The sequence below is a fragment of the Thermobia domestica genome, chromosome 8 (genome assembly GCF_964235325.1).
Source record: "Thermobia domestica chromosome 8, izTheDome1.hap1.1, whole genome shotgun sequence".
NCBI lineage: Eukaryota > Metazoa > Arthropoda > Insecta > Zygentoma > Lepismatidae > Thermobia > Thermobia domestica.
Genome location: NC_137461.1, coordinates 44,321,571 through 44,348,462, shown reverse-complemented (window position 1 = coordinate 44,348,462; position 26,892 = coordinate 44,321,571). Strand labels below are relative to the sequence as shown.

Below are 26,892 nucleotides of genomic sequence, written 5' to 3'. Positions count from 1 at the left end.
GGCAACGTAGGTCCTGTGGCAACTTTCAACTATATACATCATGTAAACAGAAACGAACTACCCAAACGTCATGTAATTTAAAACTACTCTTCTTAGTCTATACTATAATTATAGTATAAATAAGTTACCTTTATAGACGACATAACGCAATCAACTGCAGTATTCGAAATATTTTATAAGGTCAAAATCACAAAACACTTCACCACACAAATAAATATGTTCCGATTGGGGTGCAGTTACGATAACGGCCGCTAGGCTGCAGCACCTTACACGGAATATTTCTCGGTATCCGATATTGGAAACCATTAGATATTTGGCATCTTGGCCCTATTATTGTTTTACCGCCTAACACTGATAATTATTTTTAACAGTGACACAATACTCCTAACCAGTGCCACACATATTATTTGTAATAAGAAGAAGAAGAAGAAAAGGAAGTATTACCCCTAATAAATGTGCTGGTCTATCTAGTTCTATATCTAGTCGCAGCCCAATGACTGGCTCAAGCGTTGCCACCTTGATATCGCCAAACCACTTCCCTTTCAATTCCTTCGTATCGTAGTCAAAGACTCCAGGGCAAGGCGACTGAAGAGCTGCTCTAGCTGTCGTTGAAATCACATAGAAATAAAACAACCAAGACAACGGCATCAGAAAATTTCCTTTCGTCAGCATCTGCAAGTAGACAAAAAAATCTTTATGTAGGGCAATAGTAACCATGAAAATCAACCAAAATTGCCTCCAAAACATAAGTCATCATTGGATTTTGCTCTGTACTCCAATCTTTATACCAAAGGTGGAATTCCCTTCTTTATCTACAAAAATGCGTGTTATTTGCGTACATTTGGAGGTGATAGGTTCAATTTCACTAGGAGTAGGGGCATGGTGGTCCATAGGGATGCGCACGAGACAAGATTTGATGCTATCTCGTCTCGAAAATGTGCTGTAAAAGTGATGTCTCGACTCGAAAAATGTATATTTCTCTATTGGAATAACCATGACTCGACTCGAATTTTGTCACGAAAATCCTGTCTCGACTCGTCTCGTGCGCATCCCTAGTGGCACAGTGGTACAGCTCTTATCTCTGGTGCGTTATGTCCCTGGTTTGATTCCCGGCCAAGTAAATTTGTGGTGGACAACATCGTGTCCGTGAGGTTTTCTCGGGATAGCCCTTTGAGATACACCCCGTTAATCAAAGTAATGATTGAAACTTGGCTTGAGGTAGATCTAAGTATTAATTTGAAAATTTTTAGCCATTTTCCCGTGATGATCACAAATAACAGAGAACATTGCTTTCAATACGAAGGAAAAAATAATAGGAAATGTCTCCTTCTTAAAAAAGAATTGAAAAACGCCTGGACAGGCGTCAACTTATTTTTAAAGAGGAGTCTTGTGTCGAGTTTCATCTTCCTAACGTCATTGATTTATATATTACTCTATTCTGGGCAAAACATTTGAATCACATTTCTGGCTTTACCTCCCTTATCATACACGTTAAAAACATATCCTTTCTTATTCATTACTCTCGCAATAAAAGTAGTTTTCCTTCCAAGTATCGCATTTCTACATATATCCACATGGTCTAAATTTTCAGTGAATCGCCTTCATTCTTCCATATAATCGTACACTTTGCTATCTTCACTTTCAACAGGCGGAGTTTTGGAAAATGTTGAAGTACGTGTGTCCCTTGTTTTTAATTGAGAGTTTACGAATTTTTACACCTTCAACTTAAGACACGAATTGTTGCATTAAACATTCTCTGAACAAATAATGGGAAGTCTTAGATCTAAATTTATAGATTTCGTCCCCTTATTCTTTTGAAAACTGAAAATTTTCCCAGGCACAGAAAACGTATTTAATCTTTATTTAAGAGTTTATATATATTGATTCTCAGGTCTCACTCTTAAACAAATCCTTATAATGGGCAGTTTGTCAATAAAGAAAGGAGAATTTCAGATGTTATAGAATCGACCGCAGTTTTAATCCCTTATGAGTGGAATTTTCAAAAACACTGAAATACTTTTCTACTTATTTTATATAAGTTTATATACGGAATATCACCGTAAACACTGAAATACTTTTCCACTTATTTTTTTTATATAAGTTTATATACGGAATATCACCGTTAACACTGAAATACTTTTCTACTTATTTTTATATAAGTTTATATACGGAATATCACCGTTAACACTGAAATACTTCTCCACTTACTTTTTATATAAGTTTATATACGGAATATCACCGTAAACACTGAAATACTTTTCCACTTATTTTTATATAAGTTTATATACGAAATATCACCGTTAACACTGAAATACTTCTCCACTTATTTTTATATAAGTTTATATACCGAATATCACATCTCCAACTTAAAGGAACCCTCATTTTAGACACTTTCTGAAACCAGAAAGGGAAATTTTAGAACCTATAGAAGTGACCAAAGTTTTCCCTCTTATACAGAGAAAAATCCGTTCTCCGGACAGCGGTATATTGTACAAATATAGAGTATCCTCTTGCTTACTACAGAAATCAATACGGAGCATACGTTATCCGTATGCTACATAGGCACTGCCCTTAGATGTTGCATCATGCCGTTGCAGGATGTTTGATATCTAACAGTTTTCTGTATATCACATGCATATACTTATGTTACATTCCTCAGCTATATGTGATATACGTCCATTTGTATGTGAGATCCTGACCGCCTATATTGTTTCATACAGAAAGTACATATAAATGGAACACTTATACAGAAAGTATTATAAAACATGCGTTTTCAGTTATACGTCTGCTGTATTATCTGTCAGGAAAGTAAATGTACACCTGTTTTTCGAGTCTGGCATTCCTGCTCTCCATCCGTGGAGAGTATGAGAATTAAATCAATCAAATGTTTACTGAGGGGCAAAAAGAAAAGTTTAATCTCAATAAGACATTGCAGAGGGACACAAGCTGTGAATATGAATAGTGCATAGTTAAAATAAATAACGACACCGAAAGAGAAAGCCACAAACAGCTGTTAAATTTAGAAAAAAGAGTAAAAATTGTTGAAGTGGGAACATAAAACACAAACACAACAAATACGCCGAAAACTAAATGTTCACCATGCCATGATCTTAGTGTAGGGGTTAAGGTGCTGGCTTACAAATGCAAAGGTCGCCAGTTCGAATCTTCGGTGAGGACATTTTTTAAAAAAAATTGTTTATAATACATGCAGCTCATGAGAGATGGTAAAAAACGTCGTATTTAGTCTTTCGTAGCAATTATTATTGGTAAGGTTTAGTACTGATAATAATTTTTGTCTTTGCGTATTGCTTTTATTCTTTTCTTCATTTCAAAAGAGAAAAATATCCGAACAAATGCCATCAAAATCCTCATATTTTGAATGTAAACGCCATTTGCAATTAGTAAAGAATAAAAATTGAACGTTCCGATGTAGCTGCAAAAAGTAAAAAGAAAAACATGGAAGTAGACCATACTCATGGTTATTAAAAATACAATTTCTACATGCCTTACACCTCCCGATTACGTTTCTACGTTAGCAAGTAAGGGGTTTGTGTTTAGGTTAGGCTGGTCAATACGTTTTGCAAAGGGGCGAGAAGGGAGCAAAACACTTTTTCTCTCTCCCTCTGTGTGTCTGTTTATCTATCTATCTGTATATATATAACGCTATTTGTGAATGTTATAACCACCCTAATTTTCAGCGGATTGAGATGAAACTTGGCACAAACATTAATTGTTGAAATATCTTCAGTTCGTTAACCACAATAATCAGACGAAAATGTTCAAAATGGCGGCCCTTTAAACTCTTAAAAACTTCGCCAAATTTCGCCCATAAATGGGTATTCAGAAAGTTTGAATAACTTTTCCTCTTTTACTGAAATATTTGTGTGTAGAGACTTATTGAAATATTGGACCCGATTAATCGCATAAAGAATGTTCACGCCCTTTTCGCTACGGTCAGGCTTTTTTTTTTTTTTTTTTTTTGCAGGAGGGGTTATTTTCGTATCGGAACAAGATGATTGCTAGTGATGATATGAAATTACACATTGAAAGTGAAGTAACTTGTGAAAGGTGTTATTTGAAAGAATAATATAATAAATGTGCTTTCCTCTAACACAGAGAACTGTAAATCATGTAATTCGAGTTCGGGAGCCTGAATGGCGAGGAGTGTTATTTGATTTGCTTTTTAGTAACACATTGCATTGCAAATAAAGGTAGGCAACATTAGTGGTAAGTAAAACAATAACAATAACAATAATAATAATAATAATAATAATAATAATAATAATAATAATAATAATAATAATAATAATAATAATAAAAATAATAGGTGTTGTTTGTGGCAAGACAATATCTTCTTTCTACAATAATTGTAACGCCACATCTCCCTTACAAACAAAATATTAGCAATTTATATCGAGAGAACGGGAAACTGTTGGGTGATGGGAGCAACGTTGGACAGTATGCACTCATAGTACTCAGAAAAATAAGCGATTTCAATGAAAAATGAACGAAGAGTCATTGCCGTGGGTAGTCATGGAGCCAAGCAGAGCCCTCTTTAGGCAAAATGTCGATAACTTATATCGAGAGAACAGGAGGTGATAGTGAGATGGGACCAACGTTGGACACCGTGGACCCATAAGGCGCATCGAAAAAATTAGGGGGGGCACCAGCCAGCCTTACTTATTTCCACATAATAATATAAAATTATATTGTCGAAATACACACACGAGTTAGCTAGTAATATTTCATATTATTATTATTATTATTATTATTATTATTAATATTATCGACAGCGTCTTTTCATTACGTGTGCATGTTTGACATGAAGCCAAAGAGAAGATCCATCATTCGTAGAAATAATAAGAATAGCCAGTTACTTTAATTGTGAACGACGGCGAAAAATACGAAGAGTATGACAACCTTAGCGAAAAGAAATAATACTTTCTCTCAAATGGATAATATAATCAAGCCGAGATAGATTCGAACTCGCATGGACGGCGCGAACAGCCAGTTCATTGTCCACTTTTTTTTAAAACTGACTCACCGAACGTGTTTCAGTAACTTACTTATTGCTAATTTTACTTGCTTCACTCGTTTAACTTGCTTTTTCTAATAACTTATAACGACAGGGACACGAACACAGAAACATCGAGGACAGTTAAGAATCATAGATGTTCTCCCCCCGGGAATCGAACCCGGGACACCATACACCAAAGGCGCACGTGCTAGCCACTAGACCAGCGGGCAGGGCACTGCTCACTCTCTGTGTCGTTAGGGATTACGACCACTGTATTGCAAGCTATCACTTCTGTGGGTTGTATACTATGATCACATGTTTCTTCTTTGCTGGAAGAGTTAAACCTACATTCTATGTAATACATGAGGTATTTAGACCTACATCATCTTCATATAATGTAATAAAAATGTCATGCTGGGAATAAGAAAAAGAACATTCCTTGGACAAAACGGAAACTATTGGCATCAGAAATATTTATCTACGAGGCATGCGCAGTAGTATATTTCAGAATAGTTACTGTTTAGTTCAGTAAACGAAGCAAGGGTTATAAAAAAACAAATATGTCGAGTCAACGAGATCGACTAGAGTTGACAGAGGCGGAAGCAGATGTGTAGTAATACAACTTCGTTAAATTGATAATTGGTTCTTTATTCTGTAGTAGATCGTATCACAACTTTACGGGAGAGCAGAGAGAGATTTACTAACGCTGTCATATAGTAAGCTTTAGTAACACGATCATACAGACACAAATGGATATAACTGTGAGTACTACAACTTGGATTTAACGAAAGCCGTTTAGATATTCAGTGATTTGGATGGTTGTATAAGGCACAAAAAGTTAAGACACAATACAATTTTTCATACCTCAGCTTCCAGTAACTAGATACATGCAATTTCAGGATAGATACTGAAACTGCTGTCGGATTTTAATACATGGCGTATTGCAGGATACAAAATGCTTTGCATTACTTGTTTGTTTGTAGACAGCTACTAGCTTAGTGTTCTAAAAGGTTGTGTATAAACTAGGGATAGTCAACTCCGGAATTATTACTTTCCGGACTCCCGAAAGTAAAACCGGACAAATTCCGGAATTCGGAAAAATCCGGAATTTAGAAATTTCTGATTTCTTTATCATTCCGGAATTCGGAAAAATCCGATTTTTTTCGAAATCCGGAGTTTTTCTCAATTCCGGAATTTTCTAAATTCCGTATTCTTTCCGAGTTCCGAAATTCTTCTGAATTCAGGAGTTTAACTGAATTTCATAATTTTCCGAAATCCGGAAAGTGAAAGTTCCGCTTCCGAAAAATGAATTTATTTTGGTTAATATGAATCGTGGTGGAAATAAGTCTTTGACCAGGTAATGGCGGCTTCTTTGAAAGAAATGGGGTGTATGAGATTTCAATCTGTCATATTTGTAGTTTCGTGTGGAGAAAAAACAAACTTGTGAACCAGCGGTTTAAGAACAACTCAAGTTATTAATGTAAACTTTTCGGACATCATAAAATAAATACGAAAGACATTTTGAATCGAAGAAATATAACATACAAGTTTGCAAGCGGAGACAAAGAAACCTTACGTAACCAGACTAAAAACGAATCTTTTACCGCATAGCGATCGCGGTTGAGTGGTCAAGGTGCTTGTGCGAATTCACATTGTAAATTATTATTATTATTATTATTATTATTATTATTATTATTTACTTTAGGATTTTTGATGGCGATTGATCAGCGATAACATATGTTTTATTATATTCAGATATTTGAATACTCGGATGTTTCAATATTTGAACTATCAAATCTTCAGGAATAATAATAATAATAATAATAATAATAAACTAATAATAATTATTATTATCTCGTAGAAGATTAAAAGCTAGGAGCTAATTATCGCTTAGGTCATACCATTACAAGCAGAAGCGTGACATTTGGAAAGAATATTTCGGTTTGGTTTAATGTTGCTCACAAGAAGAGGACTTTCTCAACTCGTTTCTAAAACAAATAGAATAACATGAGAATTAACATTTTACATTCGAGACGGGTCAAGGCTAACTCAAAATTTTCGTCTCTCTTTAGAGATGAGAATCGAGACGAGACGAAAAGTATCATAAACATTTCCCTTCTTGTCTTGATTCTCGAAATAGTGAATGTCCATTCTTTAAGTAACAATTGGTCTGTAGACTGAATCTCATAGGCTATTTCGTTACATTATATTTCAGAGCTCTCCCCTCCGGTCCCCCCTTCCCTACGCCACTGTCTTGAAGGTACGGAACCCTTTCCCCGAAATCTCTACTTTTAAGTAAGTTTTGCCAAATTTCAACGGCAAGTTTAAAACTTTTATTATTATTATTATTATTATTATTATTATTATTATTATTATTATTATTATTATTATTATTATTATTATTATTATATCAAAACCGTGTATAATCTTTAAAAGATATACGGTTTGTATCTGAATAGTAAAAGCTAATTGACTGTCGATCTCGGTCGTTGAGAAGTCTTCAGGAGGGAAGGACATCGGTCACGTTCTGGGTTTGAGTTTCGAAGGGGCAAGTTTTCGGGCTCGAGCCAAAAATTGTTAAAAGTTATAGGCTTCAGCCAAACATGTTCAAAACAGCTGGTACCGGGTTTAGGCTTCCCAACGGCTCGAGCGGCTCGGCTTACAGCTCATTCACTATCGAACCGAACCAAGAAGTGAGCCGAGCCAACAGCTTACCCAACCGAGCCGATTTGAGCCATCGGCTTAGTTGAGCTGAATCGAAACGTGCCGATGGACTAATTTTAACTTAGCTGGCTTGAACCGGTTCACATGAGCCGAGTAGGGGACCCATCCCAACCGAGAAAGCTCGAGCCATCGGCTCAATTGAGCTGAGTCGATGGCTCGTTCCAACTGAGCCGGCTCGGGTCATCGGCTCATCCCAACCGAGCCAACTCGAGCTGTTCGCTCAGTTGATACGAGCAGAGCCGGTTGATATAGCTACCCGAGTTGGTCTTCTGCTTGGGCTCAAAAATTCGACAGTGCAGGTCTCAGCCTTGATTTTAAGAACAACAGTATATACTTATATTGGTGATTACGACATTTGAGGCTGTCTCGTAATAATAAAAAAAAAAAACCTTGTCTTCTCGTTATCTAGACGAGACGAGATACACAAAAATTGCCCCACGAGATGCACTAAAATTACGAGACTTGACGCCCCCCTGTCGTGAGCAGCACTAAAAAGTATTCCACATTAGTGCTTACATTTCTCATGGCTTTCGCTTTCCAGTCTAATCAGGCCATTATTTAAAAAAGAGTTAAAACGAGCTGAACGAGCGAGCGAGCCATTATCAAACTCGACTCAACTCGAAACTCGCCCTGGAAAACAGCTTGACCTTAATCGCTACGCGGTAAACGATTCGTCTTTAGTCTGGTTACGTTAGGTTTCTTTGTCTCCGCTTGCAAACTTGTATGTTATATTTTTTCGATTCAAAATGTCTTTCGTATTTATTTTATGATGTCCGAAAAGTTTACATTAATAACTTGAGTTTTCTTTCAACCGTTGGTTCACAAGTTTATATTTTCTCCACACGAGACTACAAATATGACAGATTGAATTCTCATACTCTCTATTTCTTTCAAAGGAGTCGCCATTACCTGGTCAAAGACTTATTTCCACCACGATTCATATTAACCAAAATAAATTCATTTTTTGGAAGCGGAACTTTCACTTTCCGGATTTCGGAAAATTATGGAATTCAGTTAAACTCCATAATTCAGAAGAATTCCGGAACTCGGGAAGAATCCGGAATTTAGAAAATTCCGGAATTGAGAAAAACTCCGGATTTCGAAAAGTCCGGATTGTTCCGAATTCCGGAATGTAAACGAAATCAGAAATTTCTAAATTCCGGATTTTTCCGAATTCCGGAATTATTCTAAAATCGGAATTTTCCGAATTCCAGAATTTGTCGGGTTTTACTTTCGGGAGTCCGGAAAGTAATAATTCCGGAATTGGCTATCCCTAGTTTATACACAACTTTTCAGAACACTAAGCTAGTAGCTGTCTACAAACAAACAAGTAATGCAAAGCATTTTGTATCCTGCAATACGCCATGTATTAAAATCCGACAGCAGTTTCAGTATCTATCCTGAAATTGCATGTATCTAGTTACTGGAAACTGAGGTATGAAGAATCGTATTGTGTCTTAACTTTTTGTGTCTTATACAACCATCCAAACCACTGAAAATCTAAACGGCTTTCGTTAAATCCAAGTTGTAGTACTCACAGTTACATCCATTTGTGTCTGTATGATCGTGTTACTAAAGCTTACTATATGACAGCATTAGTAAGTCTTTCTCTGCTCTCCCGTAAAGTTGTGATACGATCTACTACAGAATAAAGAACCAATTATCAATTTAACGAAGTTGTATTACTACACATCTGCTTCCGCCTCTGTCAACTCTGGTCGATCTCGTTGACTCGACATATTTGTTTTTTTATACCCCTTTCTTCGTTTACTGAACTAAACAGTAACTATTCTGAAATATACTACTGCGAATGCCTCGTAGATAAATATTTCTGTTGCCAATAGTTTCGGTTTTGTCCAAGGAATGTTCTTTTTCTTATTCCCAGCATGACACTTTTATTACATTATATGAAGATGATGTAGGTCTAAATACCTCATGTATTACATAGAATGTAGGTTTAACTCTTCCAACAAAGAAGAAACATGAGATCATAGTATACAACCCACAGAAGTGATAGCTTGCAATACAGTGGTCGTAATCCCTAACGACACAGAGAGTGAGCAGTGCCCTGCCCGCTGGTCTAGTGGCTAGCACGTGCGCCTTTGGTGTATGGTGTCCCGGGTTCGATTCCCGGGGGGAGAGTATCTATGATTTTTAACTGTCCTCGATGTTTCTGTGTTCGTGTCCCTGTCGTTATAAGTTATTAGAGAAAGCAAGTTAAACGAGTGAAGCAAGTAAAATTAGCAATAAGTAAGTTACTGAAACACGTTCGGTGAGTCAGTTTTAAAAAAAAGTGGACAATGAACTGGCTGTTCGCACCGCCCATGCGAGTTCGAATCTATCTCGGCTTGATTTTTTATCCAATTGAGAGAAAGTATTGTTTCTTTTCGCTAACGTCACTCTTCTCGTATTTTTCGCCGTCGTTCACAATTAAAGTAACTGGCTATTCTTATTATTTCTACGAATGATGGATCTTCTCTTTGGCTTCATGTCAAATATGCACACGTAATGAAAAGACGCTGTCGATAATAATAATAATAATAATAATAATAATAATAATAATAATAATAATAATAATAATAATAATAATAATATGAAATATTACTAGCTAACTCGTGTGTGTATTTCGACAATATAATTTTATATTATTATGTGGAAATAAGTAAGGCTGGCTGGTGCCCGCCCCCCCCCCCTAATTTTTTCGATGCGCCTTATGGGTCCACGGTGTCCAACGTTGGTCCCATCTCACTATCACCTCCTGTTCTCTCGATATAAGTTATCGACATTTTGCCTAAAGAGGGCTCTGCTTGGCTCCATGACTACCCACGGCAATGACTCTTCGTTCATTTTTCATTGAAATCGCTTATTTTTCTGAGTAGTATGAGTGCATACTGTCCAACGTTGCTCCCATCACTCAACAGTTTCCCGTTTTCTCGATATAAATTGCTAATATTTTGTTTGTAAGGGAGATGTGGCGTTACAATTATTACGTTTGAAGAAGAATTGAGGAAGATATTGCCTTGCCACAAATAACACCTATTATTTTTATTTTTATTTATTATTATTATTATTATTATTATTATTATTATTATTATTATTATTATTATTATTATTATTATTATTATTATTATTATTATTATTATTGTTTTACTTACCACTAATGTTGCCTACCTTTATTTGCAATACAATGTGTTACTAAAAAGCAAATCAAATAACACTCCTCGCCATTCAGGCTCCCGAACTCGAATTACATGATTTACAGTTCTCTGTGTTAGAGGAAAGCACATTTATTATATTATTCTTTCAAATAACACCTTTCACAAGTTACTTCACTTTCAATGTGTAATTTCATATCATCACTAGCAATCATCTTGTTCCGATACGAAAATAAGCCCTCCTGCAAAAAAAAAAAAAAAAAAAAAAAAAAGCCTGACCGTAGCGAAAAGGGCGTGAACATTCTTTATGCGATTAATCGGGTCCAATATTTCAATAAGTCTCTGCACACAAATATTTCAGTAAAAGAGGAAAAGTTATTCAAACTTTCTGAATACCCATTTATGGGCGAAATTTGGCGAAGTTTTTAAGAGTTTAAAGGGCCGCCATTTTGAACATTTTCGTCTGATTATTGTGGTTAACGAACTGAAGATATTTCAACAATTAATGTTTGTGCCAAGTTTCATCTCAATCCGCTGAAAATTAGGGTGGTTATAACATTCACAAATAGCGTTATATATATACAGATAGATAGATAAACAGACACACAGAGGGAGAGAGAAAAAGTGTTTTGCTCCCTTCTCGCCCCTTTGCAAAACGTATTGACCAGCCTAACCTAAACACAAACCCCTTACTTGCTAACGTAGAAACGTAATCGGGAGGTGTAAGGCATGTAGAAATTGTATTTTTAATAACCATGAGTATGGTCTACTTCCATGTTTTTCTTTTTACTTTTTGCAGCTACATCGGAACGTTCAATTTTTATTCTTTACTAATTGCAAATGGCGTTTACATTCAAAATATGAGGATTTTGATGGCATTTGTTCGGATATTTTTCTCTTTTGAAATGAAGAAAAGAATAAAAGCAATACGCAAAGACAAAAATTATTATCAGTACTAAACCTTGCCAATAATAATTGCTACGAAAGACTAAATACGACGTTTTTTACCATCTCTCATGAGCTGCATGTATTATAAACAATTTTTTTTAAAAATGTCCTCACCGAAGATTCGAACTGGCGACCTTTGCATTTGTAAGCCAGCACCTTAACCCCTACACTAAGATCATGGCATGGTGAACATTTAGTTTTCGGCGTATTTGTTGTGTTTGTGTTTTATGTTCCCACTTCAACAATTTTTACTCTTTTTTCTAAGTTTAACAGCCGTTTGTGGCTTTCTCTTTCGGTGTCGTTATTTATTTTAACTATGCACTATTCATATTCACAGCTTGTGTCCCTCTGCAATGTCTTATTGAGATTAAACTTTTCTTTTTGCCCCTCAGTAAACATTTGATTGATTTAATTCTCATACTCTCCACGGATGGAGAGCAGGAATGCCAGACTCGAAAAACAGGTGTACATTTACTTTCCTGACAGATAATACGTTAAGTCCAAAAACTACAGGAATTACGCATGTAACTTATATTTTTAAATACGCCACCTACATTTTTTTCGTAGTGTAGGAGCGGAATTTTCATATAAGAGTTTATTAAACTGAGTTTTTCATCACCAACTTAAACAAATCTTCAGATTCGACACTTTGGACATAGCAAATAAAGGAAAATTTCAAGATCATAGAAATTCGCCCTCCCCACTCTTAGGAACAGAACTTTTCACCTTCTGTCTCAGTTTCACAAGTAATATGATGAAGTGATACCTACAATATCTAGTTGTTGAACTCTTCTTATCGAAATACGTATTTCATATTGAGTTCTTAAAGATTCTGAATGTTAGTTAATACTTTAAAAAATGATCACGAAACCTACATTGAACGTAAACTATTGATTTATGGGGTTACCGTTTAATTTTCCCTTTCAGTGCCGAGGCTGTATGAAACGTAAAGAGGGACCTACTGAGCAAATACCACTCAATTAATTATAATGAAGTAAATTAAGTATAAAATAATAAATAAATAAATTGTTGTTTAATGTGAAGTCCATTCTACTACTCGGGTTTGTATCCGCGACCTACCGGGAATCAAACGTGAGCATACACATGCACAAATTTCGCACGTTATCCAGTGACCAGTTAAGATATTCACAAGGACCTATTGTTTGATGTAGAATCTAAAGATCATATGTTCTCTCAGAAAATCAAATCCATGATTTCCAAGTCGTAGTGGATGTAACTGACCGTTCAACTAACTAACAATTAAAGTTCCTTTCCAAAATATAGTGTCCCTATAAAGAACCTCTTCCAATTCTATCTGGAATTTTACTAGTAAGGAAATAATAATGAAAATGACAAAGGTAGACAATATTAGAGTCTTTGAGCCGTAATTTACTTGTTTACTTGTGTTCAATCTGTGAAGTCTGTAACTCTTTTGGTTTAACCAATGTTTCGGTGTTTGGACAAAAGCGATTTACAATAGACAATGATTGGTTTGTAGATGAGCGTTCCTTGCAGAAGAGCGAGACTATGTGAAACGTACGCTGAGAAAAAAAAAATTGTAGGTGGCGTACTTAAAAAGGTAGGTTACATGCGTGATGCCTGTAGTTTTTGAGCTTAACGTATGGCAGACGTATAACTGAAAACTCGTGTTTTATAATACAGTACTTTCCGTATAAGTGTTCCATCTACGCGTACTTTCCGTATGAAACAATATAGGCGGTCAGGATCTCACATACAAATGGACTATATAACATATAGCTGAGGAATGTAACATAAGTATATGCATGTGATTTACGGAAAACTGTTAGATGTCAGACATCCTGAAACCGCATGATGTAACATCTAAGGGCAGTGCGTATGTAGCATATGGATAACGTATGCTCCGTATTGATTTCTGTAGTAAGCAAGAGGATACTGTATATTTGTACAATATACCGCTGTCCGGAGAACGGATTTTTCTCAGTGTAGTCTTACAGACTAATGTGAGAGCTGAACTACATGAGCTCACACCCAGAATCGAAGCCGTGACTCCTACTACAAAGAGCTAATTGTTACAATTATTAGTAGCTTCAGATTTGGCAGGTATTTTTAATGAATTTTGTATTAGCCTCATGTTACCTTGACATTCAACCGAAGTTTTAAATTTCGCCTTCCGTCTTCAGAGTTGCATCTACATAGATGAACTTCACGTATTTCTTCCACAGGTTTTCTTCTGCTGATTCAATTCCTGTTTACATTTGAATGAGAAGATATAAGCAGACGTGATCTGAATGCAAAGTGTTTCACCAATGACATAAAACTCTAATAAAACTGGTAACAATGACCCTCCGAATCGCGTTACTTCTTTTAAAACCAGAATTACTAGTTTCTGCACAGTTGTCCTCAAGCGCAGATTTTAAAAATGCTTCAGAAAGGTATAGAATAGAATGGTAAGCCATTCTGAACACCGAAATACATGTTCACATAGAACAGTAGCCAGTAAAATAAGGAATCTTGTAGGAAGTTTGACTCTTAAGTTTACGATACAATCTTCAAACACTGTACAAAGACCGTAAGTTCTTTTTAAGTTTTAAAGGAACAAGAAATTATAATATGTCGTTGGTCTCTTAGTGCAAAAAAATTCTTCTGGACTTGAAAATTGCAATGTTGGGTGCTAAAGCTGGTTTATATGAGTCTAGAGGTATAATAGTACGTGGAAGAAGAGCTTGCTATATTTTGGTATCACGGTATATTAACCATCAAAGGATTCATACCGTATTAATTGATTTTTCGATACTCGAAATATTAAACTAGCGTCAATTACGTGCTTCGCAGGGTTAAAATAAAATAAAAATTAGTAATATGTTTCGTTAGTCATTCACTTTTTACTATTACTGAAATGCTCTCAAATCGATAGAAACAAAGAAAATATAATGAAAAATCAGAAAATAATAAGTAATATATATAAATAAAAATTAAATATCACTATTGTGGGTTGAATTTCGATTTAAACGGCATCGGAAGTGTCACTGTTCATCTCAGCGACCCCGAAAACTCTGGATTCGGTACTAATATCGGCCATTTTCGATCATTTTTATATATATATATCCCTCACCGCTTCCCCTCCCCTAAGTTGCACCGTCAAAGTGAAGGATAGTCTTGATCCCAAGCATATGAAAGGAGATATTAACGCAAGGTATGTTTCTTTTGAGAAGAGTTATGCACAGGTTATCCGAGGAATGTTCAACACCTTCCTGTCAAGACATTCTTGAAATTTTTAAGTTTTAACTTTTATACACATTGTATGAATATTTCGAACAAATTTTTCATTCATTGATCACATACGTAATAATGTTACCACCTATCAGGTGCTTGGAATCTGCAAAATCGGTAAAATTCCGAATTCTATAATGCACTGACTCTTCCTTAAGCTTGTTCAGAATCGGGAAAGTACCAAGTTTTCTGTTAATGGATCATATGCATAGTAGACTGTTCATCTGATCGTGCGGTTTCCTGGACTTATAACCACCACTACGGTGTACCCAGTCCTGAAGGTTTCTGAATTTTTAACGACAGGAATTCCACATATCATTACGAAAGATTTAAAAAAAACAAAGAGAAAAACTATGAAATACATTTAAGAAGAGTGGAAAAAATCATTCACTGTTCCAATTCACAAGAAAGGCGACAAAACTGAATGTAATAATTATCGAGGCTCTCTCTTAACATTCTATTAACAAGATTGATTCCATACGCAGATGAAATTATTGGAGATTATCAGTGTCGATTTAAGGGAAATCGATCAACTATCGACCAGATATTTATTATTCAATAAATACTCGAAAAAAAAAATGGGAATATATTACCTAGTACATCAGCTGGTTATTGGTTTTAAAAAGGCTTACGACTCGGATAGGAGGGAAACGTACAACATTCTTACAGAATTCGTAATACTGAAAAAGCTAGTTATATTAATTAAAATGTGTTTAAATTAATCCCAGAGTAAAGTACGAGCTGAAAAATTCTTGTCCATGAGCTTCCACGTCGAAAGTGGCCTGAAACAAGATGCGTTATCGCCATTATTGTTAAGCGTTGTTCCGGATTACACTATAACGAAAATTAAAGATAGCAACCAGGCTCTAAAGCTGAATTGTATTCACCAGGTTACGGCGTATGCTGATGTAAATTTAATAGGGAATGATAGAAGAACAATAGAAAGAAATGCAGAGTCTTTATTAAATGCTTGCAGCGACATTGGTTTAGAAGTAAATGCAGAGAAAAATAAAATACATGGAAGTTCACCGGGATCGTAATATAGCAAATGAATGCATTAAAATATCAAATAATACTTTCGACAAAGTGGATACTTTCAAATATCTGGGATCAATATCATCAGACCAAAATCATATCCACAAAGAAATTAAATGTCGACTGAAATCAGGAAATTCGTGTTATTATTCAGTTCAAAGTATTTTGTCGTCGCGAATTCTGTCGAGGAATTTAAAGCTTAAAATATATAAAACGATAATCATGCCTGTTGTTTTATGGTTGTGAAATATGGTCGCTTGAGGGAAGAACGCAGACTGAAAGTATTTGAAAATAAAATCCTGAGCAGATATTCGGGCCCAAGAAGAACGGGAATGAGAGAAACTTCATAACGAAGAACTGCATAATTTATACGGTTTACCAAACATAGTTACGGTCATCAAGTCTAGGAGGCTCAGGTGGGCAGGTCATAAAACCATAGACCATAGAGAGAGAGAGAGAATATATTTAAGTTAAGCACAACTGCACAACAACCATGAGTGAGTGGTTAGCTTTTGCGCTTCTATCGGGAAGTCCGGGATTCAACCCCGCATTCGACCATTTTGACAAAAGTGTTTCTTAATTGTATTTGTGAATGTAGAGATAATGCGTGTACTGTGAGTTCTGGCCGACTTCCTTTCTTATCATTTTTAAATCATTGTTATTACTAATTACCAGCAGTGACGAATTTGCGAAGGGGGTTAGGGTGGGGATGTTTTACGGGTGAAGCATGTACCCCGAAATTACAGAATTTCTAAAACAAACGAAATATTTGTTATGCCTTTACTCATAAACTTCAAGCTCTTCTCAAATAAAAATTAGGTATTTTTAGAAAAACTAAACATTAATAACAAAAAACCCTCCCAAAAGACTTTTCTAAATCCGCCACTGATTATCAGTATAAAATGGTCTTCAAGGTTGTATCCGAACCGGAAGGTTATTGCTGAATATACGAACAGAACGAAATATTACTTATGCTTGTACTCATAAACTCCCAAATCAAGATTAGGAAATTTTAGAAAAAAACAAACATTAAGCAGAGAAACACCTCCCTAAATACTTTTCTGAATCCGCTACTGATTATTTGTATAAAATGGTATTCAAGTTTGTATCCGGAAGATTATTGCTAAATCATTGCACAGCTACAGTATAACAAGAATGTGGAAGTACGCTTTGACAGATATATTGACAAACGTACGCTCTGACGGATATATTGAAAAACAAAAGTTTATTTTATGTGCTAGAAGCTAGAGTAGGCCTACTAATCTCTAGGAAATGAAACACGGATGACTAAAAAGAAATGATGTAGAAAAGAAAAAATGTCGATAACTCAGAAGTTAAAATAAAGTTAAATATCTTCTACAGTTGCCCTCAAATACTACGTACTTTGTGTTTACTTTAATTCATAAAACATGCTCTATCCATCATGATGGTGAATTCCAGAGCGAAATATAGCATTTAGGTCATGAAATCTTATTTAACTTTAGAGTATACTATAAGAAAGCTATTTAAATAGAAAAATCATGAAAATGAAAAAAGCCAAAATTTCCAAAATTCTAGTTTTTTTCCCAAAAAAGCCGGCTTTATATGTGCAAAAAACCGGCTTTTTTGCATCTCTAGTTTTACATCCCACTTATATTCCTTGTTTGCTAAAAGAAACGAACCATTAATTAAAGTTAATGATAATGCAAGAATTGGTGGAATGAGAATGTTGGAGAAAACCGAAGATCCTAAAGAAAACTCCAAGGAAATGGTGTTGTCCACCACAACTGATATGGCGTGTGTGATTGAACCAGGAAACTCTTGCATCAGCGATGAGCACTCTATCATTAAGCCGCCATGCCTCACAGTTTTACTTCAAGTTGCTCAAACTTTCATATAAAATGTACGTAGTCACTTATACACGCTGTTATGCTAATACAACAAATTATAGGTCTATGTTGATTTATTCGCCATGGAGCAGATTTCTAATTCATCTTAGAGGCGTTCAGCTCTTTAAATATATAATTCAATATTCTTTTTTTTTATTCATTAAAATTTTAAATCTGAAATCTTCCTAGTCCAAAAGCTGGACATCTTTGATGTATTAATCCTTTAAGGCGCAGCTTTGCATATATGCAAAGTTTACTTTGAAATTGTATTGCACCATGTAGTTTCTAGTTTGGACATAGAAAACAGCTTTGCATATCAGCTAAGATGAACTTTTACTAGTTTCTGAATTTCTGAAGTTCTGAATTTCTCACTAGATGTCATAGTAAGCCAGCGTTGGTCTCTTTGTATTACTTGATGCACGCGGAGTTGTCATCTTGTCATCTTTGAGCTTTCTTTGCTCGTTTAGGTGGACAGCTTTCAACTGTTGACTTTTTCTGTGTTAGACAGAAGTGTAATGAGTGCAAAAGTGCAAGTACGCTGACATTCGTCGCATTTTATTAGTTCTGTCATGTTTTAGTGGACTTGGCAGATGTCAAAGCCTAACTTTGCATAGACCCTATATGCAAACACCATAAAATATTCCATATTTATTATTTGCATTAATTGTTTTTAAAAAAAATTCTTTGTTTCCTACACAAAAACCACTCCAAATTTTAAAAAATCAGTTTGATCGGAAAAATGGTGCGTTAAAGGGTTAGCTTTTATTAGTTCACTCTATTAATTTTTTTTTTTCACAATTTATCACACTTTAGGAAAACGCAGTGGTTAAAGGATTAACATTCTCGTTTTTCATTCACGAAATCATGTGTTCGAATTTCATAGTCGCTCATTCTGTCTGAAAATGTTCAGGATTGCTCGATAATCCTACCAAACGAATGCTACATTGAAACAATTAAACAAAATAAAATAATATAATCTTTTTTAAAAATGATTTCTTTAATAATTTTAGAAACAAAAGAAATCGTACTTAAAATATTTAAAAAATCTGTTTTCATGAGAATTATTTTAAAAATATTTTTTCTATATATGGAACTATAAAAATAAAACGGGAAATGCTCTTATATAATATCGATTTATAAATTTTTCAAATCTTAATATAACTGTAGTGCTTGGATATAAAAGTGTTCCCCATATTTTTTTCTTTTCATTCATTCATATATAGAAAAATATTTTTAAAATTATTCTCTTGAGGACAGAATTACTTTTTGAACTTTTTAATGTACGTTTTGTTTTATTTTGTTTGTTTCTTTACAGAAGAAAATGTGTTCTTTCTTTCTTTCCAAATGTGTTATTAAAAAATTGTGAAAATCTTAAATGTTCAAACTTGTGAATGTTAACTCTTGTGCAGCAGATATTTCCGCTTTATACTAAAGTTTGGATACGAAAAGAATAACATTGATCCTTACCGAGCGAAGTAGTTCAAGTGGTAGAGCATTGGCTTCACATTCGAGAGATCGTAGGTTCGACTCCCGTTGCTGACCCCAGGGCTGCCGACCGCTACCCTTTGGTTTTCCAGGATTTTCATCAGTCCTACCAGGCAAATGCCGGAATGCTACAGTCCGCAGCAAAAAAACCTGCAACATGAGCATATAAGTTTATTGTGAAACGACGAAGTCTTTTGCTTCAAAATAAGTGTACAGGGGAGGACGCCGAAGTTTCTCCTGGCGTGATTCGTGTCACTCAGACGTTATGTTGATTCCATGCGCTGTTAGGCGTAGCTTTACAATAAACTTACATGCTCATGTTGCAGGTTTTTTGCTGCGGACTGTACCTACTAAATAGGCCCTGGCCGATACCTTCTGAAATCTTTTCCATTTTTATTATTGTTTTTAGGTATTCAGTATAAAGTGGCCTCTATGAGCTGTATCTGCTGATAGTTAAATAAATGAATAAAATTCAAACAGGACATTAAACTTTATATAGATAGATAGATAGAAAGATATAGATATATAACTTATAAAAGTAACAATAGCATATTCTATTGTTAATCTACTTCCTCACTGTACAAAATGCCATCATTCTATGATGTCGGGAAATGAGTTAAATTAAGGTTGCAAAAATTGAGGTCATCGTTGAATCATTGTAAATTAAAGATACAGTTGAATCATTATAGATTAAGGATACGGTTGACCTATTGTAAGTTAAGATTACGGTTGAACCATTATAAGTTAAGCACACGATTGGACCATTATTCGTTAAGTACGCGGTTGAACCATTGTAAATTAAGGATAGAGTTGAACCATTGTAAATTAAGGAAACAGTTGAACCATTGTAAGTTAAGAACATGTTTAAACATTGTAAGTTAAATACTCAGTTGAACCATTGTAAATTAAGGACACGGTTGAACCATTGTAAGTTAAGGACACGGTTGAACCACTGTAAGTGAAGGATAAAGTTGAACCATTGTAAGTTAAGGACACGGTTGAACCGTTGTAAGTTAAGGACATGGTTGAACCACTGTAAATGAAGGACACAGTTGAACCATTGTAAGTTTAAGACACGGTTGAACCATTGTAAGGGAAGGAGACAGTTGAATCATTGTAAGTTAACGATACAGTCGAAGCATTGTAAGTTAAGAATAATGTTGAACCGTTGTAAATTAAGGATACAGTTGAGCCATTGTAAGTTAAGGACATGGTTGAATTATTGTAAGTTAAAGGTAGGGCTAAACTAAAAGTTAAAGAGATGATTGAACCATCGTAAGTAAGGACACGGTTGAACCATTGCAAGATAAGGACACGATTAAACCATTGTAAGTTAAGGATATGGTTTGAACAGTTGCAAGTTAGGGACACGATTGAATTGAGTGCCAATGTGATTTGAGGGTACTGCTCCCAGGAGGCCATAAATTTCTTCTTACCTTTGGCTCAATTATGGATAGTCATGTCACATTTTTGTCGCGTATTTTGCTTCTCCCGAAAATGTAACAATGGGAGCCGAGCATCATATGTCATGCTCATGGTCTCACAGTAATTTGTGACAATGGGCATCATATATGATGCTCAAGAACCTGAATAGGTTAGTAATTTGTGATATCGAGCATGAACATCCTATATGGTGCTCATGGCCCCACAGAAAAATAAGGTGAGCACCACATATGATGCTCATGGCAGTCAACCTGTTAAGGACACGATTGAACCATTGTAAGTTTAAGACATGGTTGAATCATTGTAACTTAAGGACATGGTTGAACCATTGTGAAATAAAGGCAATCATCTAGTATAGGTGAGGTCGAGTTCAAATTCTATATGGAACCTAGTTAATAATAATAATAATAATAATAATAATAATAATAATAATAATAATAATAATAATAATAATACTAATAATAATAATAATAATAATAATAATAATAATAATAATAATAATAGTAAAGGCTAAGGAAAATGTATAAATAAATATATGAGAAACTGTTATATAAAGTAACTGCTACGTACATACTTTTGATTCTTCGCAAGTTCATCACTTGCGTAAGTTTAAATTTTCGTAAGAAGCATCGGTGGCGTGAAGCGGAAGCGTCATTTCAGGTTTTGTTTTGAAGGGGGAGGAAGCAAATTTCTCCGCCGATATTGAAAGAGTTCACGTTTTTATTAGCATAATATTGATTAAAATATACAAACTACATTTTAATTACCATTAAATTCTACCAAATTATGAAGAGAGAAGGAACATGGTAGCTCAGTAAGCTGGTTGCAATAGCTGAGTGCTTTTGGGAGTTCGGCTTCTAATCACGATCACGATGTGTAATTCATCGAAGGTTCAAGAACCTGAGAAAAACGTAGATGTTTTTAACTGTCCTCTGCATTTCTGTAGTCAACTGTCAAGTTTAGTGCTTCAAGAAAGCGTGATAGAGCAAGAAATGTAAATAGTTTTAAAAAAAATGGTAAGTGTTCATCTCTGATATGATGGAAGGTCGGGAGGAGTCCGGGAATCGTTCTACGTAAGTTTGTGGTAGACAACATCCTGTTCGTGGATTTTCTTGCGGTTTTCCTTCTACCTTCATTATCATTCCACTAACTCTTGTATAATTATTCACTTTCATTAAGTATCCGTCTCATTAAGCCTTACAAGAATAAAAGTGGGACGGAAAACTGAATGATTTATTTTCTATTCATTTAAATGGGGTGGGTTCCTGTTCCTCTCCTAAATCATGCTCCTTAGTGGTCATCGTATAGGCATACTGTTTTAATCACATATTTAGTATTTTTGATCATAACTATTAAGGGCTAAGTATAGGCCATAACTTCCTAAGCTCTGAACATGGAAGTTGACTGGAAGACAACACCTTCGTGTATACTTAAGGTCGGACCGTTTCTCTCGCAAGAAGAATTATTAGCGAGTCACTCTTCTCATTTATACATTTCGACAATCGGGTGTTGTAATACTCTGCATTCCAAGGTCATTTCTTTTACCTCCGGTGACTCCAGCTTAGCTAACGAACAATCTAGAAAAAGCTGATAGTTTTATAGGCATAAAACAATGAGAAAGAAAGCTCATTTATACTATGGGAGGATGCTTTTCTCGGAAGCGGATTTTCCTACGTAATAAATTTTACTTTTATTTGCTTTATGTACCGTGTGTTTTCTCTTGTGTAAGCCAATGTGCAGCGGTCATGGTGCACAAGGTTAATGGTTCGATCTCTGGTGAAGAGACATGAGATTTTAGATATCCAGCCTCATTTTCTATACAATGCTCGATTATTTCCAATTTCATTCTTAGTAAACAATATATGAAAACAACTGGTTGGGCATCAGAATATGCACTGGCCAATAGCAGTAGTGGTAAGAAGCAAACAAGAATTTTCATAGCGTAGTTGACGGTCGTCCACGGGCCGCAGGGTGTCCTTGGTTCGATCCCAGCTAGAATCAAATGAGCTTTGTGGTGGACAAACACAGTATGCGTGGGTTTTCTTGGGTATCTTCCGTTTCCTCCCCTTTCATTCATTATTTCATCATCACCGTCTCATTTATCCTAGCTGTCATAAGCCTGGGACGTAAAATTTAAAGATTTCATTTCATTTTTTCCAAGTGTCTTCAGACACGTATTTGTGGATCAAGTAATTTAAACCACAAAAAATAGCTGCCACCACTAAAACTTTCTTCGCTCCTCTGCTTCACCCCCCCCCCTCCCCAAGAAATTAAAACGGTCGTCGTCACTGCTAATCACTTGTTAGCTCGTGTTAACCACACCACCCCTTTCGTCCTTGGCTTATACTAATTCTCCAGATGCCTCCTCCGAAGAGAAAGGCGTGCAGTGAGTGACATTGCACACCGGTCAGTTGGCAATGACAACAGCAGTGGGCTGTAGGTTAAAAAAAAATGTTCTTGGGAATCAGAGTGCTGCCCACATATTGTTTAATCGTATTCGGATATGTGACATCTAGCAAGTTAGAGCTGTTCATGATATGAAATCCTATACATGTATATATATAACTTAGTAGGTATATATTATTTAAAAGAGATAAAAAATGCATAGACAATCATTTGAAATATTTTATCTATAATTAATAATATAATTAAAATTTGAATAATATAATTAAAATATTCCAGTGTTTATTTGAATACCGAATAGTCGAATATTTTACAAGCAATATATCGGAACTACTGTGATGCGTTTGATGTTCTTCCATCGAGGATCGAAGCAGGTACCTCGTACATCAAAATGAAAATGAAATCTTTCAGTTTAACGTCCCACGATTATGCCTTTTAAGCTTAGGAAGACGGATGATTAAGACAGGGGGGTGATGATGGAAGAATTGATGGAATGAGAAAGTAGAAGAAAACGGAAGTACCCCGAAAAAGCCCACGGCCCCTATGTTGCCCACCACATACTTACTTGGTCGGGAATCGAACCAGGGACCCCACGCACCGGAGATAAGCGCTCTACCACATAGCCATGGGAGCCCGAAGGGTGATAGGGGGCCTGGCCTCTCCCCTGGCTCATCAAAAATGTATGCGTAATATAGCAAACCACGTATATTAAATACCAGACATAATATAGCAACCAGAGAGATGCCCCTCCCCTAGAAAATTTTCTTCGGTCGCCCACACACTGAGCCACCGTGCCCCCATTCTTAGGCTTGGAATGGAAATTTCAATGTTCCGAGTTAGTCTTAAATACGTCAATGTTCCTTGCTAACTCTAGTAGCAGAGACAACTTGCAAACCGCTTGCTGTAAGCTTGAATTGCAAGTCGGCCAAGCTTGCATCCAGCTTGATTGGAAAATGTGCAAGCATTCCGCAAGTTAGATTCCAGCAACGAAGTTACATGGGGGCAACCTTGCATTCAGTGTTCCATTCAAGCTTGACACAAGCTTTTTACAAGTCAAATCAAGTCAATAGCTAATGAACGGCCAGTTATGCTATGACGCTGTGCGAAGGATCTAAAGCATTGCTTGCAAGTAAAATAAACGGCAGATTGTATGAAAGCATGCGTTTCAAGTGCAACCGTAAAAAGCCGAAAGCCGACCACACGCCAACTGACCTAAAGCTTTCTTGCTACTAGGAAACGTTTAAATCCCATAGTAATTTGTGAATTTCAGGGTCTCATTTCCCTATTCCTTACTTACACCTTTTGTTAATATGAAATAATATTGCTCATAAGGAAACTGCTGAGAGAAGTGTTCACATATTTACACTTTTTAAACAAGACTTTGTCGACCCTTGAGACAAGTCACATTGCTGGAAAATACAATTTTATGTTTACAAGAATTAGAATATTAAGTTATTCTCAGTGGCGGATCTAGAAGGTAAAAACCTGGGAGGGATATGTTAAGCATATAATGAGTTTACTATAAACTTCCAAAAATATATAAATAATAAATTAATTTTGTCACTCATAAAACTGGGGGCCAAGGCTCCCCCAACATGGGCTATTGATTATCCCGTAGCGATAAGAACATAATTTTTACTGATATGACTTCTCTCAGGTCAGGAGCCGCCACTGGCCCGAATACATAAACCTATATAAAACAAAGAGCATGGTTTCATACATTACCTCATTAGTGTAATCCGTAACTTTACTGTAAATTTACTATCATCCGGTTTATTAGCGATATTTTGATTGGTTTATTTTTTAAGTTTCACACTCACTTTCACATATACACACTATTCACTCACTGACAGGTAGGAACTTAACTCATACATTCACATACTTGACTAAGAAGACATTATTTCCTTATAGCTAAATCTCGTAAACACAGGAAGTTTTGCGCTTCCTCACATACACCTTTTTTTCTCTCTCTCTTTTCTCTTTATCAGAGCAGAAGTTTCAACTTACTGTCAGTATGAAAATAATGAACGTCCTCACTTGCGTCGATCAGCGTCTATGAGAATTAACTACGCTATATCGTTGCTATCTCATGATAACTACACTCTCTAAAAGAAGTCTATCCTCATGAACAATGATGGGGAAAATCCCACAACACAGACAGTTCCGCCTCAATAACTTTTAAGGGACATACCAACAATACAAATAATGATGTTCCGAGTTTAGTGTATGATCTAAAAGTATATGAATCTATGGAATCAGAGTGTTGTTTTCTTGTGTGTGTATGCGCACAGTTGTTGGATTCTATTTTTCTTGAACTGTTGCAGAGGAGGATAAATTGCCCGCGGCCAGGTCGTTTGACGTCGATGACTCGCTGTAAATGAAACCAGTTGCGATGAATCTTCTTTGCAGCCATTTTTGTGCCTTTGAACTACTGTACGAGGAAAAAAGTGTGCTAAACAATGGGAAATTGTTGTTATACTTTTCCCAATGCTAACTGTTTCAGGCGATTAAATGAACGAAATGATTAACTCTAATCTGGGAAAGCTAGATTTTAATGTAAGTGGAAACATCCTGATTGTCCAATGGACGTCCTTCACTCAGAGGTGTAACGAAATCAAGAAGGTCCAGTCACTGAGAAACAAATATGGGCTGTCAGATGTCTATATTGATAAACCAAAAAAAGAATCTCTAAGAAGTCTGAGGGTTGCCTACAAAACGAGTTGAAAATGTCTTGTCTCAAAATAGTGTCGTGAAAGTGATGTCCTGTGCGCTTATTCTAGTCCTTGGGGTCCATTGTTCGATCTCCAGCCAAGTAAGTATGAGGTGGATAAATCGTCTCCGTGGGTCTTCTCGGGTTACTCCCGTTTCCTCCTATATTCTCATTCCACCAATTCTTCCATTGTCATTCATTTGGCTTAACCATCGTCTCCCTTAGCCTAAAGGATATAGTTGTGGGACGTTAAACTGAAAGATTTTATTTCAGAGCTCTGTCTCGACTCGCTACGAAAATTTTGTCTTAACTGGCCTCATGAGGAGCTCTGTAACGTCATGGTCTTTTTATGTCTGATTACAATATCATAGCTAGATTTGATTTACAGGCAAGGGATTGTAACTGCTATTTGGGTCCTTTAAGGTAATGGAAGGGGGAACGATGGCTCAGTGGTAAAGCGTTTACCTCTAGTGCATGGGGTCACTGGTTCAATCCCAGGTCAATCAAGTTTATGTTGAAGAAATTGTGTCTGGATTTTCTCAGGATTCTCCCACATTTTCGTTCCACTAACTCTTTAATAATCGTTCAGTTACCTTAACCAACCGTCTTCCTTAGTTTAAAGGGCATAATAATGGAACGTTAACCTGAAAGATTTCATTTGATTTCAAGATAATGAAAGGTGAAGCTACGAAATGTGATTCTATACTACGAAATGTGATTCTATGCGTTTTCCACTTTTTCTTCGGAACGAAATGTAATACCTGGCAAAAGTGACCAATCCACATGGACATTTCAGGTATAGAATTTTTTTTTCAAATCAGATAATATCTTCTGTGAGAACTATTGCATCAA

At 35.8% G+C, this 26,892-nt stretch overlaps 1 protein-coding gene across 2 annotated transcripts in view; it reads right to left on the bottom strand.

Annotated features, from left to right (window-relative positions):
- Positions 1-25,620, bottom strand: part of LOC145692850 (chymotrypsin-C-like) — a 61,712-nt gene extending 36,092 nt beyond the window's left edge. Inside the window, exons 1-2 of one of the 2 annotated variants that reach the window (XM_081768368.1) lie at positions 25,056-25,620; positions 445-672 (exon numbers count right to left, since the gene is read on the bottom strand). In XM_081768368.1, the coding sequence (XP_081624494.1) occupies positions 445-672 (228 nt within the window). In that variant the 5' untranslated portion in view covers positions 25,056-25,620. The remainder of the gene's footprint in view (positions 1-444; positions 673-25,055) is intronic. The other variant, XM_081768369.1, reaches the window with a different exon arrangement.
- Positions 25,621-26,892: the final 1,272 nt, after the last annotated feature.